This window comes from Apteryx rowi, unplaced genomic scaffold (genome assembly GCF_003343035.1).
Source record: "Apteryx rowi isolate R43461 unplaced genomic scaffold, aptRow1 scaffold_223, whole genome shotgun sequence".
Classification (NCBI taxonomy): domain Eukaryota; kingdom Metazoa; phylum Chordata; class Aves; order Apterygiformes; family Apterygidae; genus Apteryx; species Apteryx rowi.
This window is the reverse complement of record NW_020448564.1, coordinates 1,057,444-1,075,979: the sequence shown is the minus strand read 5'-3', so window position 1 is coordinate 1,075,979 and position 18,536 is coordinate 1,057,444. Positions and strand designations below refer to the sequence as shown.

At 42.6% G+C, this 18,536-nt stretch overlaps 1 protein-coding gene across 4 annotated transcripts in view; it reads right to left on the bottom strand.

The window, feature by feature from the left end:
- XPNPEP3 (X-prolyl aminopeptidase 3) overlaps positions 1–18,536 on the bottom strand; it is a 32,465-nt gene that overhangs the window by 10,182 nt on the left and 3,747 nt on the right. For 3 of the 4 annotated variants that reach the window (XM_026065026.1, XM_026065027.1, XM_026065028.1), the window contains 8 exons: positions 17,248–17,655; positions 16,155–16,375; positions 15,177–15,239; positions 13,885–13,998; positions 12,102–12,187; positions 11,260–11,443; positions 9,662–9,782; positions 1,669–8,792 (listed from right to left, as the gene is read on the bottom strand). In XM_026065026.1, the coding sequence (XP_025920811.1) occupies positions 8,626–8,792; positions 9,662–9,782; positions 11,260–11,443; positions 12,102–12,187; positions 13,885–13,998; positions 15,177–15,239; positions 16,155–16,375; positions 17,248–17,599 (1,308 nt within the window). In that variant the 5' untranslated portion in view covers positions 17,600–17,655 and the 3' untranslated portion in view covers positions 1,669–8,625. The remainder of the gene's footprint in view (positions 1–1,668; positions 8,793–9,661; positions 9,783–11,259; positions 11,444–12,101; positions 12,188–13,884; positions 13,999–15,176; positions 15,240–16,154; positions 16,376–17,247; positions 17,656–18,536) is intronic. The other variant, XM_026065025.1, reaches the window with a different exon arrangement.

Genomic DNA, 18,536 nt, shown 5'->3' with positions numbered 1-18,536 from the left:
AACAAATGGATATTGTGGATTTCAAGGAAAGAGCTTTGCTGTTGAGGAAGTTAAAGTGTTAATTTAACAAAACACAGACAATTCAAGGAGAGGTCTTTTCTGAACCAGCAGTTCCCGAGTTCAGAATACAACCTAAAAGACACCATCAGTTCATAGGCTTATTCAGTTCTTTTCCTCGTTACACTTCAGGATTTGGGCTTGTTCTTTTACCTTGCATTGGCACATGTAGTCTGAATCAGATAGCTGCAAAGCAGGGTCCATGGACCCTGCTAAGGGAGATGGAGATGCAGCTAAGGCCTGGGCTGTGCTTGTGTCCTGCACAATTGCTTGCTATTTTACTGGAACAAACTCATGATGGCAAAAAGAGGAGCAGGCCCCAATTTGGATGGATCCAGCTCCAGCAGAGCCACTTTGCAGCCGCTCCTGCAAGTTCACATTTCATTTTTTAAATACACAAAGATTACGTTAATTACTAGGGAAGAGAATAGAAAGGGGACGGCACTGTTTACTGGAAGACTTGATTTGTTGTTGTTTGGTTTTTGTGCAGCCATTTTTTCTGCCAGAGGAATGTCATGCAACATGTATGTGTCTTCACTGCTTATTTTCTTCCTTTTCTCCCTGGTTCTTTGTCCTTCTGGGTTTGCCTTCCTTGCTTCAGTGTGAACGGTCCTGTTGTGCAACTCTAGGAATTCTGCTTCTGTATCATCAGGGTGGACCAACAAAGCTCTTTTTTTGTATTAGATGTTTTTTTAAGTGAAAGTAACAACAGCCACTAGAAGCAGTTGTTCTTTTAGCACTGATCTAACAAAAGTGATTAAAAGAGGAGATGAAGGTCAGGGTTGCAGACTTTTTTTTAATGGAAGTACAATCACAGTTCCACCATCAAGGCTAAACTGAACCCAGAGCAGGTATCCAAGCTCTTCATCACAGAAATAAAAATGTTCCTTATCCTCCCTATAAAGCCTATTTGGGGGGCGGGAAGGTGCATAGATTTTTAACAATAGGGGTGATTAACAGCTAGAGCAAATTACTGAAATAAGCAGTTCTCCATCTCTTCCCTCACCCTCCCCCAGTCTTCAGATCATGGCTTGATGCCTTACTGGGGGATCTGTTGCTGTCACATGCAAGCTACTGGGTTCAGTGCTAAATTAGGCAGGTAAAATGCAATGGCTGTTATAGGAAGGTGCTCAAACTGCATGATCAAAGAGTGCCTCCTACCCTTTAATTCTGTGAATCTATTAACTGAAGACAGGTGATATTCTAGAGGATTTTCAAGTCAGGCCTTTATTAGCTTATGAGTCATTAAAAATGGATTCCTTAAGAAATGTAGCATTTGGTGCATTTCTTGTCTTAAATGAGCTTAGAGAAACAAATTATCAGGTGTCTAATACATTGTTAACATGCACTGAGTAGCAGACTGGAAGAAATTAGCAGCTCCATATCTAATAGCTGAGATTATTATGTTGATTATCATGATAATTATATTAGGTATTTAAATTTGCACTACAATCCTCCTTTTAGTTAATTCTTACACTTGTTCTATTTTTTTTTTTAAAGAAGTTAAGTTAGAATGATAAATTTGGGTTCATAACTCACGTTACATGAAGCCATAAACAGTTTCAGAGTTTCAAGAGTAATGATCACATCTTTCAGATAGCACATTCTCACCTTTTCGGAAAGGCACTGGGAAGGAGAGATTCACAGAACACTGTCTCCTCAAAAGCCTCATACAGCAGGGAAATGACATACAGCAGAAGGAAAATCTTAAGATGGAGGCAAAGTTAAGGCTACATCACAGTGAAATATATTACAGTTAGCGTAATTATCCAAAATCCCAAGAATATACGCCCTAGAAATTCAAAGTTAAAATTAAGCTTAACAAAAAATCCAAATAAAGTATAAAGAAATGCAGAGACAAAGCATGTAAAAAATCCTAATTTTCCTTGGTGAAAAGCTCTTCTAAATCTCTAACTAGCAAGAAGTCACAACATTTGTGTGCATAATATATGTGTGTGTTTATATATATATATAATATATACATACACACACATGCTTTTGAAGATGAATGATACATTTCCACTTTATAACTGAAAGTTCATTAGAAAGCTTTCTCTGTTCTGCAGGGGAAGGCAGAAAAAAAGTATAGTGCGCCTTTAAAAATCTTTTAATCATATCTGAGTTCACAAATGTAGACTACCTCAATATGAACTGTATGTTTTTGCCTGGTTACAGTCGCCACAGTAACACCCATGTAGCTGTTAAAAAGCTCATCTCCTGGAGAAAAGAACGGGGTAAAGCATAAATTATAAAGCAATATACATACCAAATATCTGCAATGCATCACAGGAACCTCAGCAGTACCTTATGGAATCTAACAAGTAATAGGTAAGCGCGACAAGCGTACTGAAGGCTACTGCTTTTTTGGCTGCAGACTAGTATCTTTACAAGTCTGGAGGAGAAACAGTTGGAAGGGCAGTTGGAGATTTAAAGTCTCCATAACAGGGCGCAACTGCCTGGGAATGAAAGGACTGGACATTTCTGAGCTGTCTGTAGGGTCGAGTCTCTCCAGCTCTATGGACAAGATGATGTGCGCAACTGGGCTGAGAGAATATATGCACAGTGCAGGAAGAGACAACCAGACTCGACTCCACAGCAGTTTCGGTCCCATGATGGGAACTCTCCTAATCCCAGATACACCAATATCAGACCTTGTCTATCCGGGGGACAATGGTACAAAGTAGTTACTGAATCAAAATGGGATCCTGATGGCACATTATGACAACAACATAGGGAGGCCAACACAAATGACAAACTTCATTAAGGCTTCTAAATAGAAATGACCACAGTCTGTCAAGAGGAGGTAAGAAGGGGCATTCATCGGTAGTATCAAAACCACCCGTTTTTGTTGTCTGGAATAAGGCATGCACTGACAAAGCTTAAAAACCCATCCCTGTTAGCTATAGCATTAACAGCCATGCCCTTTCTGAATGACTGTAATGTCTGCTGCATGCCCACAGCTGAGATGTAATACTGTTAATTATAGAGGTATTGGTTGCAGCTCCTATGGGTAAAACTGATTTCATGTGTGCACTTTGTGTGCCTGTTAGACTGGAAAAGCAAAGCATACTATCCCCAAACTTCCACCTCCTCTCTGAGTAAAGGATTCACATGATAAGAAGTTACATGAGGTCTGCTATTTCCTACCAGGAGGGTAAGACTACATGAACTTGGATCAGTGGCCAGTCCCATTTTGTATTACTCTCTCAAAAGCACACACAGAGGCAGGAGCCTTGTCCTGCCCGGGACTCAAAGAGCCCGAGCCTCCCCCTCACACTGGCCTAGTTTACTGACACAAACTGCAGCAGACACTCACATAGCTGCAATGAGCCTATTGCCCTAGCAGGAACTGCGTTTCAAGCTGTTTTTGCTGGACTCCCAACTTCACCTCGAGCCTTACCATCAAACTCCAGGCTGAGCATTCCCAACCTCTGCTGCAGTGATTCTTCTCTTGGATCATGAAAAAAGTGATTCCTTTAAAAAGCCCTTCGCTCTTCATGGTCTTCAGAGCAGAGAACCACCACAGAGTTTCAACTGTTGTCGGTCAGCTCTGTCCCACCACAGTGTGTCTAACGCCAGCGTTCCCAAGAAGGTCCCAAACCAAGCCTGCACGTCACTTCTGCAATACCTTTTTTCCTCGATGTCCAAGAAAAAGAACATTTCGAACCCTACAGTAACCATTCTCCGTCCTGGGCCTACCACCAACTTCCTTATATACTTTTTGATTGCTCAAATGCAAGCATCAGGCTTACCTAGATAGGAATTAATTATTTCTTTGCCTTTGTTAATAGACAGTTCTGTCAAGATAGTTAAAAGAAAGCCCTGTGTTGTATGAGTCAGTAAAAGGAGGTAATACACGTGGACCTGGAAGGTTTTCCATATTCCTTTCTGCCTGTCTTCAGAGGGGTCTGTTATTGGTTAGCAAAATACTGGGTGGTGCTTCTGAGAAACAACCCGGTGCACTGTGGCATGACTTGTCCCTGGAAGACAGGCATTGCTCCAGTTGCTGCAGGTGAGACAGGCTCACAGTCAGCAGCCAGTTAAGAGAGGACAAAAAGACAAACTCTGAGAAGGTCAAGTGAGTTGAGGGGAGAAACTGAACATCATTGAGCCCGCCATGCCTTGCTATCAATTTCTATTACAAATCCTGCTTTAAAATTGCACATTGTTACACCTCTGAAATACAATGAATTTTATAAGCCAGAGGCACTGTGACAGTGCCCAAATGACGATTTCTAATCAAGTTGAAGCTAAGTATATATGTAGGTAGCATGCATAACAGAGATGTTGAAATGATCTCAGAAACATAAACTTAAAGGCTTAGATCTGCATACTAATGAAAAGATGCCTCTATAGGCTTCTAGACAACTCAGTTTAAAAGAAATAAAAAAAAGTCAATTTATTGCAGTGCAGAGTTTTGTTATCCAATTACACAAAGTATTAAGCATCTCAACATGATTAAAGCATTTTGATCATTTACCTCTTATGGATTTTTTCTAAGTTTAACCCTAACTCTTTCTGCTTTATAATAATTTTCTTGGGAGTAATTACTAAATTTCCATAGAAGTAATTTGGGTAGCATAAGAGTATGTAACCTCAGCCTTGCTCCCTCCATCATAATGAAGGTTTTGTCTAGAAATGTACTTTTTCTCCTTCACATTATTTAAAATCTGACACATGATCAATAACATAAAACTGCAAAAAAATTTCTCATATGATAATTCTATTGATTTAAAAAAAAATAATTAAACTGTTAAGACCAAGTTCATCAATACAATCTGCCTCCTTTGTTCTCCCCTCTTGAGGTAGGACAAATCAATCAGGGTCTCCTGGCTAGTGAAACTAGTTTTATAGCTATTGCACCGCCCTGACAACATAGTGAACAGCCATTTTATACCCTGTTGTTCTCTCCTCGCTCTCATATCCACCTGCACACATCCCCACAGCTCCAAATTGTGCCTTTTCCCTGAATCTTCTATACTGCATTGTACATTCCAAATTTCTTCGTCTCCATTCTTTTCTGAATGCTCCCTCAATTTGCACATCCTTCCTACTCCATCAGATTCCTTCACGAAATAATAGATACAATTTTAGAAAAGACATACTGTATTTTTCACAGATAACAGAGATTGAATGCCAGATTGTGTTAAATACCAGATTTCTCTCAACTTTGACATGGAGAGCATATCTACAAATTAGCACCTCTGCTCAGACTGTGCTTTAACAACAGGACTTCCACTACCAACAAGTCCTCTGCAAACAGAGCAGGTGGCCTGGTAGACTGCAAAATGGGAAAGCAAAGAAAAGCCTCCTGGGCTTCCTCTGAACACCAAGCAGCTTCTTTGTAGGGACGGCTGGCTTTGATTTGAAAATTTTATCTCATACTCTGATTCCCTTAAGACTTGTGCCACAGTTCCAGCAAAATCTCTTCTCAAAAGCACTTGCATACACCTCAATTTCCCTTCAACCAAGAAGCCCCAAGAAGAGATGCCTTAAGGTTATACATACCCAAGCTCCTACAAAAGGGAAAAAGTGGATTCCAGAGCTAGGATCAGAAAGTGGATTCACTTCCAGGGATCCTCCCAAGCAGCCGACAACTTGTGTGGCCAGTGAGAGCCGCTCCTGCACCCAAGTGGTTGGAGCAAGGTACCTCTTCAGTGGCAGAGAGCCTGTAAATCTGGCAGTACAGGACTGCTGATTAGAGAGGTACGTCACTACTATGGGCAGCCTGAGAAGGGATTCTTTACACTTTCTTGATGAAGGACATGTAAAATATTCATGAATTGGATTATATTCAAGGGACACTGTCACATCTATATAGGTCCCAGATGGTACTCTGATTATCCACCTGCAACAATTAAGAAAAAGCCTTCAAATATTTAAGTTGATAAAACTCAAATTTAATATGCTCTGCAAAATGCACTCTTCTTTACATGGAAGAACTCATACAAAACATTAGCAGTAGTTTATGCTGAAGAAATGGCTAAACTCTGTGGAAGAAATACAGAATATGGGGCAATTCCAAACCTAAATCAGACACACTTAACAGTAAGGGGGGCACAGCAGCCCTAGCAGATCCATTACTCCAGACTCAGCAGAATCACAAATATTTCTCTCCTGACAGAAACATTCATCCTCAACATTCCTAAGATCTATTGGTGTTTGCATGTTGCAGGGTTTTCCTGAGTGATCAGTAATTAGTATGTGCCTGCATTTGATAATGTTATTTCAAGTCAAAGATAAATTACACATAATTAATAAATCTCCCTGAAAAATAATGCTCTTCCTGGAAGTGCTTATATCTACTCAACAGACATGCAACTTGATGGCCCAAGAAATGACTTTCTACAAATTGTTTTATTTTAAAAATAACTTTTCATATGTATTTCAAAGGCTTATTTACAGTAAGTACAATCATTTCCTCTGCAATTAGGTACAGAGGCAGACACCCAGTTCAGCACACACATGTAGCTCTCAGGATAACGTTATTTTAAGCTGCTTACATAGTTCCAAAATTCAAAATTTGTTCTGGTTGATACAGCTCTAATACTTGTAATTGGAACAAAAACCAATGTGTTACAGACCCAAAGAACATCAAAAATAATCATTCCTGTGTGTTCATACTTATTGAGTCTTCCTTCCAACATTTTACACTGTACTTGGTACTGTAACACATGAGCATCTAACAAAGACTTCTATCAAAAATTAGCAGATTCTCTTAACTGGGCATAAACGGATATATCAAATTCCATAAAAGCGTTTACTTTTTATTATGCTTAAAAAATAAAATAATAGCATGTCTTGGCTGCCTTTCAAGTGCCAAATTCACACCCTGGTGCATGCACCCATCTTCCATTAAAAGCAATGGGAGATGCATGATACCCAGAGCGCAGACTCTGTTTGGCATTCCCTAAGCAAAATGAAACACCGAGTAAAAAAAAAAAAAAAAAAAAAAAAAAAGCACATTTTGCTAGAGGTTACACAGCACCAGAGCCAGAAGTGGAACTCAGGAACCCTGACTACCTTCCCCACGTGCTTCTCACAACATCCACTGTGAGTAACTAGGGCATACAGGGGAGAGGCAATGACACTGGTTAGCAAGAAGATCAGGGATTAGGAAGCACTGACATTATGGTGGGCCAAAAAGAGACAATATAGCAAGATAATAAGAAGGAAAACCGGCAATAACTGAGGAAAAGACTGGAACTTACAATTGGAGAGGAAAAAAAATGATGTGAAGCAAAAGCAAGCATAAATAATAAGACATGCGCTCATTAGAGGCATTTTTCACATATGTTAAATAAAAAGTTGATTGTCAAAATACCTTCAGTTAATAACAAACATCATGTTTGCCTCTAGTAAGTATATTTACTACTGCATACAATGGCTTGGGTAGTATGGCTGATGTTGAGAGAGGACTCAACTCTTTACTCCTAATCCATCCCAGCCACTAATTATATTTGCAGCTTCCTCAAAAATATTATCACAGAGCATTAGTTACTGACTGCACTTGGCACAAACCAAAAGGCAGCTGTGATCATGCCCACAGTGTTTTGAAAAGGAAAATTACTCCACAAAAGCCCTCTAAAGACCTCCAACTCACCATACTGCAGACTCTTCAGAAAAGCATTGCTGAAACTATTGGCAGCTACAGCAAAACCAGAAAGGTGCTGTGAGCGCCCCAGACACTGTTTTACCCTTATGGGACAACAACCAGGAGCTCACCAGTGAAGCCCAGCATGGCTCTGCTTCCCAGGATAGAGGTGGGCTCAGAACAGGAGACTGCAATGGAGATTTGGGACAAAACCGAAGGAATGGGGAAGGCAGCGAGAACAGGTATGTCCAACCCTCCTGAGTTCTATCAGTCCCTTCTACAATTACCAAGCCCTCCGATATGCTGAAAGACCAGATAAGGCTTTTTTCCCCCGCTGTTGGCCTATTTGGCATCTGCTTGAACAAGGCCCAAACACATCCTTGCCCTTAGAATGCCAGAAATCTTCTTTACGCAGACTTCAGTTAAAACTACCCCCTCCCAGGACCAATCTTCCTGACTGTCAAATCTCTTCCTTCCAAGGCTCTATAGAAACCAAAGCTGTCTGACACAGCTTATTCCTCCAAAATAGCATTTTTCAAAGTTTCACTTTTAATCTGACCATTGTGAAACTATTACTAAAGGGTAAACAACAGGGCTCTGGCTCTCAGAAGCAGCACCCATGCATGTGTAGAGTGACCAGGCAGAAGCTCTGCTGGTGGCACTGACAACTCATCCCTCCAAGGGCACCGAAACAGGGGGATCCACACAGAAGGGCGACGAATCGCCCCCACCTTCTACAACAGCTCAACACCAGCCCTGTCCAAATCAGAGAGAAGCAGCACACGCAAAAGGTTGCTTTGCTTTTCAGTCCTCACTGCCTGAGCCATTCCCATTCTACCTCCCCGCCCCACAGTCTCAAAGCAGCCATCAACAGTCCATACCACCCATCACTTGACAACTACAGTCAGTTACAGGGGGCTGCATTCCTGGAGGGCCATGTCTCCTGAGAAGGGTGCAAGAGGCAAAAAGGGGCATCACAAGCTGCGGCCACAGATCTGCTCAATGTGGTCAATCTCTTTGGGACAGTCGGCAGACAAGATGAGTGGCGCATCCTCCGTTATCACAATATCATCCTCAATGCGCACACCGATGCCACGGAACCTCTCTGGGGCGCTCACATCATCCTCAGGGATGTAAATGCCTGAAAGAACGGAAGGAATTAAAACCAAAACCCTCTCAACACTCTTAGGGCAACACCTCTCCCTTACTGCACAGCCATGAGAGYGGGGCTGGATTTTCAGCAACCTAACAGACATTGACCCAGAGAAAGTTTAATAAGGAAGGCTGCCCTCTTTCCCTACAGTCATGGCAATTGGTGCACAAAGAAGGGAAAGTCTCTCAGTGTGTACAGACACTAGCATGTTAATAAAAAGCTTAACTACAGCTGGCCTTTCTGCACTTCTTACTCTCAATGCTGTGTTCACAAAGATGATTTTAACAATGATCTGAATAGGAGGAGAGAGGATCCAAGCATTAAATATCAGTTTCCAGCTGACAGCTCCAAAGCAAGTGACAAGCAGAAAGAAAGATTCATCGTGAAAGGCCAAATTTGCAAAGAGAAGTTGTTAATGCCTATAATTGCAGACTGCAGCACTCAGGAGAGACTTACACTACCAGTGACTGATAGCAGTTTAGTCACAGTAACGCAAGTCACAGCACAAGTGAATTTACTCTGCTTCTGTGTGCTGCAGTTGACCTGTGCTCCTGCAGGTCAAGCATTAGCAGTTTGAGATCTGTATGCCAGTCTGCTTTCTGCCATACAGACACCTTTTGAGAGCTCACTCTCACAATTTGTAACCTTGGCTGTATTTGGGTGGGAAATAATGTTTTCCAATACTGTAATGAGTTTTGGAAGGAGACACCTTAAGGCTTTTTAATGCTGTAATCATTTTCAATTTCATAATAAAGGACTTGAATGCTTTGGTCTRAGGATCAACCAACTACTCAAAGAGATACTGTTACCCTTAGTGTTACATGTTTTAGTCCAGCACTGACTGCTTATCTTTTTACCTGGTTCAATGGTTATCACCATGCCTGGCTGGAGTGGGAGTGATCGGGACATATCTGGGGTATCATGTACATCCATGCCCAAGTAATGGCCCACATGATGTGGGCAGTACTTTCGAACAGCCTGGCAGAAGACAAAACAAGTATCACTGAGGTAGTTAAGCACAGCCCAACCTGTTGTTCCAATACAAAAGAAACAGAAGAGGAATATGCTTAGCAGTCTCACTGCCATTACTAGAAGGTCAGCAGGGGCTGCCTTCCATTTACCAGAACTAGAGGACCCTCAAAACCCAACTATACCAGCTGCCTCTTCTGAGTCGACTGCAGATTAACTTTCCCCCTTACTGAAAAGAACAGCCCAAGCACATCAGTCTCTCAACATGCTGGGCAAGGCTTCAGCTTTTGGCGCACTGAACTTTGCTGCCTCAATCCTCTCCATCCCTTAAACACCCCAGCCCCACATTGCTCCCATCAGCAGTCCCTGACAAACAGCAGCAGCTGACACAGCTGCTATGTGATGTGGCCAAGAGGTGTCTTGTGCATTACAGAGAGGATGCTGTGTTGATTTTACTCAGAAGCTGCAGAACTTGAATCCACTTCTCCTGGGCACTGACTCCCCTGCACCATCCTAATCCCCTCTCTCCAGAAAGGAGCTCCTTGTCTGCAGGGATCACAAGAGCTAATCCCTCCCTCTGCCCCCATGTCCCTCACATTCACTGCAGACTGAACACTGCAGATACTGGTCTCATCTGGCTGTGCTGCCGCCTGCCGAGAAAAACTAGAATGGCTTCTGTTCGCAAGYGGGGACATGTGCTGTTATTGTACCAGTGCTGCAGGACAATTAAATCTGGCAGAAATCTGTGCTGCTACCAAAGGGTAGTTCTGTCACCTGGTTCCTGCCATCCTTCTTGTGTTGGCATCAGCAATCATGCAAGTTTGCAGTGAGTGGGACCAGAGCAACTTCTCTAACTGCACTAATTGCAGGTTCAGCTTTGAGGCAGACCACTTCCCCAATCTGTTCATCAAGGAGCTCTGTGAATCCCAATGTCGGCGCAAAAAGTGCAGAAGAGGCAGCAGGTGGAAAGACAGAAGACAAGGCCGCACTTTTTGGTGACAGTGCAGATTTATGCCATGTTAAATAGATCACACAACTAGGGCTGACTGCAGGCAGTCAGAACCTGGACTTTTGCATTAGTGGCAGTTTCCCTATGGGTCCCTTCAGGCTGTCTGTATTCTAAAACCGTATCTACAAAAACAAGTAGTACAGGCTAACGGGAATGGATCTGCAGAGTGAAATAGCAGGTTCTGAGGGACCAGCATCCATACTGCATGCACATAGGACTTGGGGGGTTACTTCAGACCAGTTCCTGGACTGAATGCCCACTAGGGGTTGGAACATATCTTCCAGTTTAGCTTCATCTAAAAGAAATCCAGCTCCTGTGCTGAGACCAGCCCACAACACAAATTAAAGCATAGTAAATGGGGACAACTAGAAGATTCACTTTACGAGCACACTCCTGATACAAAGTAAACCACTAATGTAACCTAAAGAGGCAAGTCAGTCCCAGTGAGGAAAGCTGGAGTAAAAAAACTTCAAGTACCTTGAAGAAGTGGTTCTCAGTGATGCTGCTCTTTAGGATTCCCAGTTCTTTCAGTTTCTGTCCAATAAGGCTCAGCATGAGGTTGTAGATATTCTCTAGACTGATGCCTGGGGAGCAGAGGCTCAGGCAAGACTTTTGGATATCCAGGACAGCCTGGTATAGTTCTGCTTGGGGTTCAGTGAATCTGAAAACCAGCAAGAAAAGGAACAAAGGGCATTCTTCACAATCAACTCCTCTACCCAGAAGCTGTTTTGGGGACAGACTCAGTTCAACGCTGGAGCAGGAAAAGAGAAAAAAAAAATCAACTGGCTTCTTATATGAAATGCCAGACAAGTCATCAGTGAAACATGCCCTTCCATACACTGGGTAGAGGTAGGATTACTTGGCTGACATCCTAACCCTGAAGCGGAGCAGGGCAAACCTATCACTGGAAAAAGAATGCACTTGAGCAAAAACACTGGAATCAAACACACAACCACAAGGACACTATACCAGCTTATTCACAACTGCCACAGTCATGTACAGGTCAGCTAAACTCCTGTTCTCTTACACACAACCARAGTTAGCAACAGCTGAAAGAAGAACTACAAGAGCCTTCTCTGCACTTTAAGCATACCTTAATAGCTTAAAATAGCAATAATCACACATATTCATGCAGTAATTAATGAGGCAGTAGGGAATATAACTTCTCATGCTGAAAGATTGGTTTATATAATTTGATTACTCTGAAGAACCATAGATTGGGACATATTAAAAACTATTCACACACACAGTTTTGCTATGAATCATCAATCATTTAAGAGCTTCTCACGGTCCTTCAAGGACACCTTGCGTCAGCCTACCTTCCATTGATGGGCCAGGTACGTGTGATGTCACTAACATAGCAGGAAGACTCACATCCACCATCTAGCAAGACCAGTTCACCATCCTGGAGAAGAACAGGAAAAATTGCCCTGTGGGTCAGTCCAGCTATCAAGTTGACTTCTCTGTCTGAGATCAGGGAATAAGATTATGTATTTATTTTTGCAAAGAAACTGCAGAGACGTGTATTCCTTTTGCAGAGCATCACTCCAAGTGCTACTGCTTATAAACAGGCTCCTCCAGTTGGATTGTTTCTCTGCAAGGTAGTCTCTGACTATTATGATTATCTAGAAAGCCGGAACTCTAATATGCTGACATTCGAACACTTTTATTAAAAAAAAAAAAAAAAATCAACCCCCCCCAAACCCAAAACCCACGGCATTTCCCTTGAGCTGTTAGGGGCTCTGAAATGCTAGCCTCATTCACAACTGGATCTCCTATTCCAGCAAGCTACACCAGAGACCCCTGTACTCTTCTACCAGAGTAGAGGAGGCCTGAAGGTAGCATTGCTTCAGCTCTTGAGAGAAGATGTGGCACCACAACAGGGCCGAGCAGAGTTGAACCCCCTACTACCACGACAATACTCAATACTTTTGATATCCTGCACATTTAGAATCACAACATGCCCACTGCTGCAGAAAATCTTAAGAGAAAACTCTCTCTTGGAGAGACCTTCCAAATTAGATACTTTGTTATGCCAGTTGACAACAAAATCTGTAGGAGGCAGCACACAAAGGAAAAAAAAGCAAGAGTCAAGTTTGTGGGTTTAACCTCCTACCTACCAGTTTCTGAAAAACTAGTAAGAGTGATTTAATGCAACTTTAATGGAAGCAACTGGAGTTACATGAGCGTGCTTGACCTCGGACGACAGTACAACGAGGCTTCTTTCTGCCAAAAGCAGCCTGTCATATCTTTTGTACGTGAGTCTGTGCAGATCATTTCAAGGTCTGCTAGCATGCCAGCTTCAAGAAAAGACAATGCTAGCGGGAAAGCTTCATCCTGCATTAACGCAGAGGAAAAACATGCTCCACTGAAAAGTGAATCATGAATATAGCAATGCGGTAACACTGCTCCTCAAAATACCTATGTGAATCTAGCGATTTTTTGTCAGGAAAGCTGGATGTGGATTCAAATCAGTAATACAGACTTCTGAAAATAAGGCAGATATGTTAACTTACCTACCATGTAATCTGCCTCTCTCAATAATTAATACTGTTCCTTTCCCTCCTTAGTCCCCTTCCCTGCTTTGTGAGGCTACATGGAGTCTGAAATGCTTTTCAGCTTAGCCAGAGAGGAAATGCATTACTGCACCTTTCATTGCAAAGCAAGACCAAGCAATGCCAGTGACAGCAGAAGGCCCCCAGAGTGCCTTCAGTCTGCCTGCTGCAGCTGCCCCTCTCTTCTGTGAGGTTAGCAACCCATCCAGTGCTGCATGCTTGCTGCACAACAGGGACAGCAGAAACACATGGTGCAGACAGATATGCTTGTTAAATGGAGTATCTGCAAGCTTGTCTGCAAGCCCTTCCACTCTTCAGAAAACCACAGCAGCAAGTGCAAAGAGGAGAGAGAGAGACTGGAATTTGCCAAGTTACTGTCACTGACAATGAAGCTTACCAAGGCAGGATTCCTTCCCCCTGCTCACACGAAAGCATCCATTAAAGTGTTTGAATGTGTTCGGTCAAAACAGGAAGCCACTAAGGGACACATATGGGGACAGTGTGTCACTGTGCTGCTTTTTAAGTAACTGGACAGCATATGGCTTACCTTGATGAGCTGATTGTTCTTCACATAGTGCAAGGTGTTGGATCTAYTGCCACCAGCAACAACAGGAGGGTAGGCCAAGATGTCAGCACCACGAGCCCGGCACTCGAATTCAAACTGAAATACCAATTCAGAGAGGAGGAGTGCTGATTCAGGTGATATACTGCTCTGGGACTATGCATGCCCTATGACCATCATCTTAATTTTTACAACACAAAGCAAAAACGGACAGTGGGTTCATTAAATGAAAGCAGCCAAGGGGATTTCCAAGAACACTGAAGGAAAAAATATAGAACTACCCACTGCCCCCCTGGATTCTCATACAGGGTGGGGGGAAATGAGAAAACCTCTACTGAAAGCTTACACGCAATTCAGGATTTTCCGTTTGGTGGGCTGATACTCCTCCAGAGCTCTCAATCTGCTTAGATAAGGCATACCAAAATCTTGCCTATGAGGCACACTCCCAGCTCACCCAAACACAGATGCAGCAAATTTCTCTCTTTCCAGCATTTCTGAAATTAGCCATTTTTGTCTCTTTTTGCCCCTTATTCTCTTCTATCCTCCTCATTCTCCCCCTCCCACCAAGTTCTCTCTTCCCTTTTTCTCCCAGATTTCTACTTCCTTCAACTAAGTTGTATACTCTCTTATTGCAAGTCTTCACTTAGCTTCCCACTATCACTGATGGGATTACTTGCTGCAACACTCAGGGTCCTCTGAAACAATCAGGCCAGCATGCTCAAAGAGGGGTTAGAAAACAGGATTACTTTTCAGTTACTCTTTCTTTTTTTAATGTTCCTTTAAATGCACAATAACCCTTCCCGGACCTTTGGCTTCATCTGTATTGCTCCTTGGAGGAAAAGGCAACAAACAAAAAATCTCCAGGAAAGGCATTTGATCCTCAGTGGCAGAACACTGAACTTCGTGGCCAGCCCCTACATGAGAGTAAGAGTTTAATACACCTACCAGTTAGAAGATACATTCCTTTAACTCCAGAAGTAGAAAAGTGTTTTTTTTTTTTTTAATAGAAGTCCTTGCTTTAAGATCTGTTGACATTTCTAAGCTTACTGCAAAACAATCTACTGCAACACTGACTTAATTCAAAGGAGTTGTCCAAACAAGGCTGCAGTTCCAGGCTGAGGAGTGCTAGGGGCATGTCCAAGGAACCACAAGAACCGGGTGAAGGAAAAATGTGCTACAGTGGTGGACACATTATGGAACATCTGACACTCTTAGCTTTCTGGAAGGAGAAACAACATCCAAATCTTCTATCTCACCTCCAACCACAAAATACTCACCTTTGCATAAAGAAAGGCTTCATCTACTGGGGATTTGCTGGCAAACATTGTCTCTATGAAAGCCTAAGGAAAAAAAAAAGAAAAAAAAAAAGAAAAGCCTTTTAGTTAGCATAGGAGCCTGAATTTGAGAGAAAGAGCTCTTTAAAAAAAAAAAAAACAACTCATCTTTTGAGTAATGCCTAAAATCAGCTGGCTCAGAACACAAGAATCAGAGAAAGCTGAAAATACAGTGTGCTGTAAAGACTAGAACCAACAAAGCTCTATACCCCATGGAACTGTACTTAGGGGCTAACTGACTCTGGTTTTTGAAAAAAGGATTAGATGATTGAGGCTGGTCCCACAGATTAGCATTTTACAAGTTCTCTCACCTGTGAAATCTCTTTTGTCTAACAGGAGCACACTGTGCAGCTTGTTCTTCAGAGAAGTACTAGCTGTGTCTCTCCTTGCTACTTGGCTATCTATTTTAATATTTAAAAAACATAATTGCCTTTGAGAACTTTGTCAGGGTTTTTTTGCTTTTTTTTTTTTTAATTGGCCAATGAGTTCAAAAGGTACTTGAGGAGAGAAGCGGAATTGACAGATATGTGCAGGCAACATGTTCACAAAAATCCAGTTTCCTTGAAAACAACAGGATAAATGGGGAAGAAAACAGCATACGAAAGGAGAGGGGAAGCTGGGGAAGGAGTACAAGAGGACACCCCTGTTCCTGAATGGATACTGTTTTTAAGCAAAGTCAACTAGCTACTGACTTGGTTTGGCTGGAATTATGCTAAATGAGAGAACCTGGTAGTCCAAGCAGTCATCCTGTTTCTTCTTGTAATGTGGAGGGAGCTGAGACTGGCTAATGTTTGACAGCCAGCCGTTAAGTAACTAATACACTAGACCAAAGTTACTGCTCCAACCTAGCTCACCCTATCACACCCATCCCCTTGATTAAGGGAATGCACTGGTTCATTATGTGAGCACATGACCCCATACCTCTGCTGTCACCTGTCCAGCAATCTTCATCCTTTCAATCTCTGCAGGAGATTTGATCAGCCGAAGGTTTTGCACTAGGCGTCGGATGCCCTGGATGTGGTTTTTGCTCTGAGCTTTTATCTCAGCCAGGGGCTGCAGATAGTCAGAGTGCAGCTGTGTATGCACTGGCTTGGTCAAGTCATACCAAATCATGCTTGACTCATCTGGAACACAAAACAAAGCTGACACAGACAAAGATAAAAGTAACTAAAAAAACTAATAAATTTCAAACATATATTTCCATCGGTACCCCTCCTGAAGCTAACGATATTTGGTTTTCTAATAAAGATGAAGCACAATTGTGTTCAGTATATTCAAGGCTACTTTGAGAAAGGTAAGAGAGAAAATAGTTTAACGTGATCTTTCACAGAAGAATTTGATGTATGCAGCACCTAGACAATAGGTCATGTAGAACAGCCAGAATCTGTGAAGGAAATAGTTGTTATCACATCATTGGGTTTCTAAAGTAAATGTAATGCACATGAAAGGCACTGGACTAACCAAAACTTTCCACAAACAGATCAAATACAGAATAGACAGGAGCAGCAGAACAAGCCTCTTACCTGCACAGATCACCTCTAAACTAACAATTATTCTCATTGTGTGGGGTAGAAGATGGGGAATTCCTACTGGCTAGCTTTGGGTGTCTAAGTTAGACATCTAACTTAAGAGTCTAGATCTTTTCTACAGTCAGTCAATAATGATGGGTTGCTTCTCATAAGGGCAATTCAGAGCACCTAAATAAGATCCTCCTTCTCTCCACTGATGCTACCATCAGCAGAGGCTCCTAAATCAGGCATTTAAGCCAGACACCTACAGCTAGGCAGCAAAATTGCTTCCCAGAGCATTAACGTGCTTGGAAGAGGAAAAGAAAATCCATCTCTGAGGCCAAACAGCAACAGCCAGCATAAAGGAGAAAACTTCCTGTCCCACTCCTTGGCACCTCCCCAGGCTCATTTCCAGGTTTGAGCTAGAGTCACAGGCCACTTTCCAAACTCTAACWGACCCTACATTCCATGTCTCATCTCATTCCCTCCCCTCCAGTTTTCATTACCTTTCAGTTTGGTTACCAAGTGCCTGAACTCCTCAATAGCGTAAGCTTCATCTACTCCTGTGAGAGCAACTGCCCCATCTGCGCCTGATCGGGGCCCATCCCACAGCTCTCGGCTTGGATCTCTCTGGGGCACAAAAAGGATGGCCTTGTGGGAGGGCAGCGCTTTGCCAGGAAGGCTCTGCAGCACCAGGATGCTGTCAGGCTCCTGAAAGCCACAGAGGTACAGGAAGTTCGTGTCCTGGTGGAAAACGTAGGGGATGTCATTGCTCATGTAGTATGTAGGGTTGGATAGCAGAATCACTGTGTGGTCCAGTCCATCCCGGCCGCGGGCCTCCTTCTGGATCAGCGCCATCAGTTTGTGTCGGCGAAGAGCATATTCCACCTGTGACAATCCTGGGGTTACCTCCCCTACGAATGGAAATCAAACCAGATAGAGAAATTCAGCGTACTCATGATATTTTACTAACCTCATGCCTGATTCCTGCCTGCTCCCTGATGTCTTTCATAGGCATGGCTTAACTATGGTCCCTCATTAACTTTACCTTTGCTCTCTCATGCACCTCTTTAGCTCCCACTCCTATATACATCCTCACTCAGTCTGCTCCCTCTGTCATGCAAGGGAAGAAATTCTACTTTAAATCAATCCAATCTTTCTGCTTTGTATTTCTGGGCAAAGGCAGAAACCACAAACTGACCAGGCACATTTAAACAAACATCCCAAGCACTGAGGGAACAAAATTCGGGCAGGTATGATTTCAGAAAGGCATGGAAAAAAGGGGGAAGGGGCTAGGCAAACTGAACTTTGACTCTGATGGAAATTGGTGGTTTTTTTATGGCATCTGGACATTGAACAGAAGATTACCTCTGCAGGTTTAGCATTAATTTCATCAGATAAAGCTGGAATGTCTCTTCAAATAGACACTAAGTCAACACATAAAGTAGCTAGTTCTAAAGCATAAGGGGTGGACTGAGTGTTACAGATACTGTGGGAGATCAGTCAGACACACAGAGGTTGTCCTTGCGGAGCCTAACCAATCATGGGATTCCAGGTAGCGAGACATCACAACTTCCAGGCTGCCGTCACTCTCTGATTAAGAAAAGGAATCTTCTCCAGGGCAGACTTAGCTGCTCTCAATAACTATCAATTAGGAGTTTTCTGAAGTTAAATACTGTATTTCCTAAGGACTCTAACTAAAAAAATACTCTTAGATGAAAGTATGTTTTCTATTGCTTCAGTCACAAAGAACAAGAGGTACAGAGATCCAGAAGCTGACAGAAACTGGACTGAA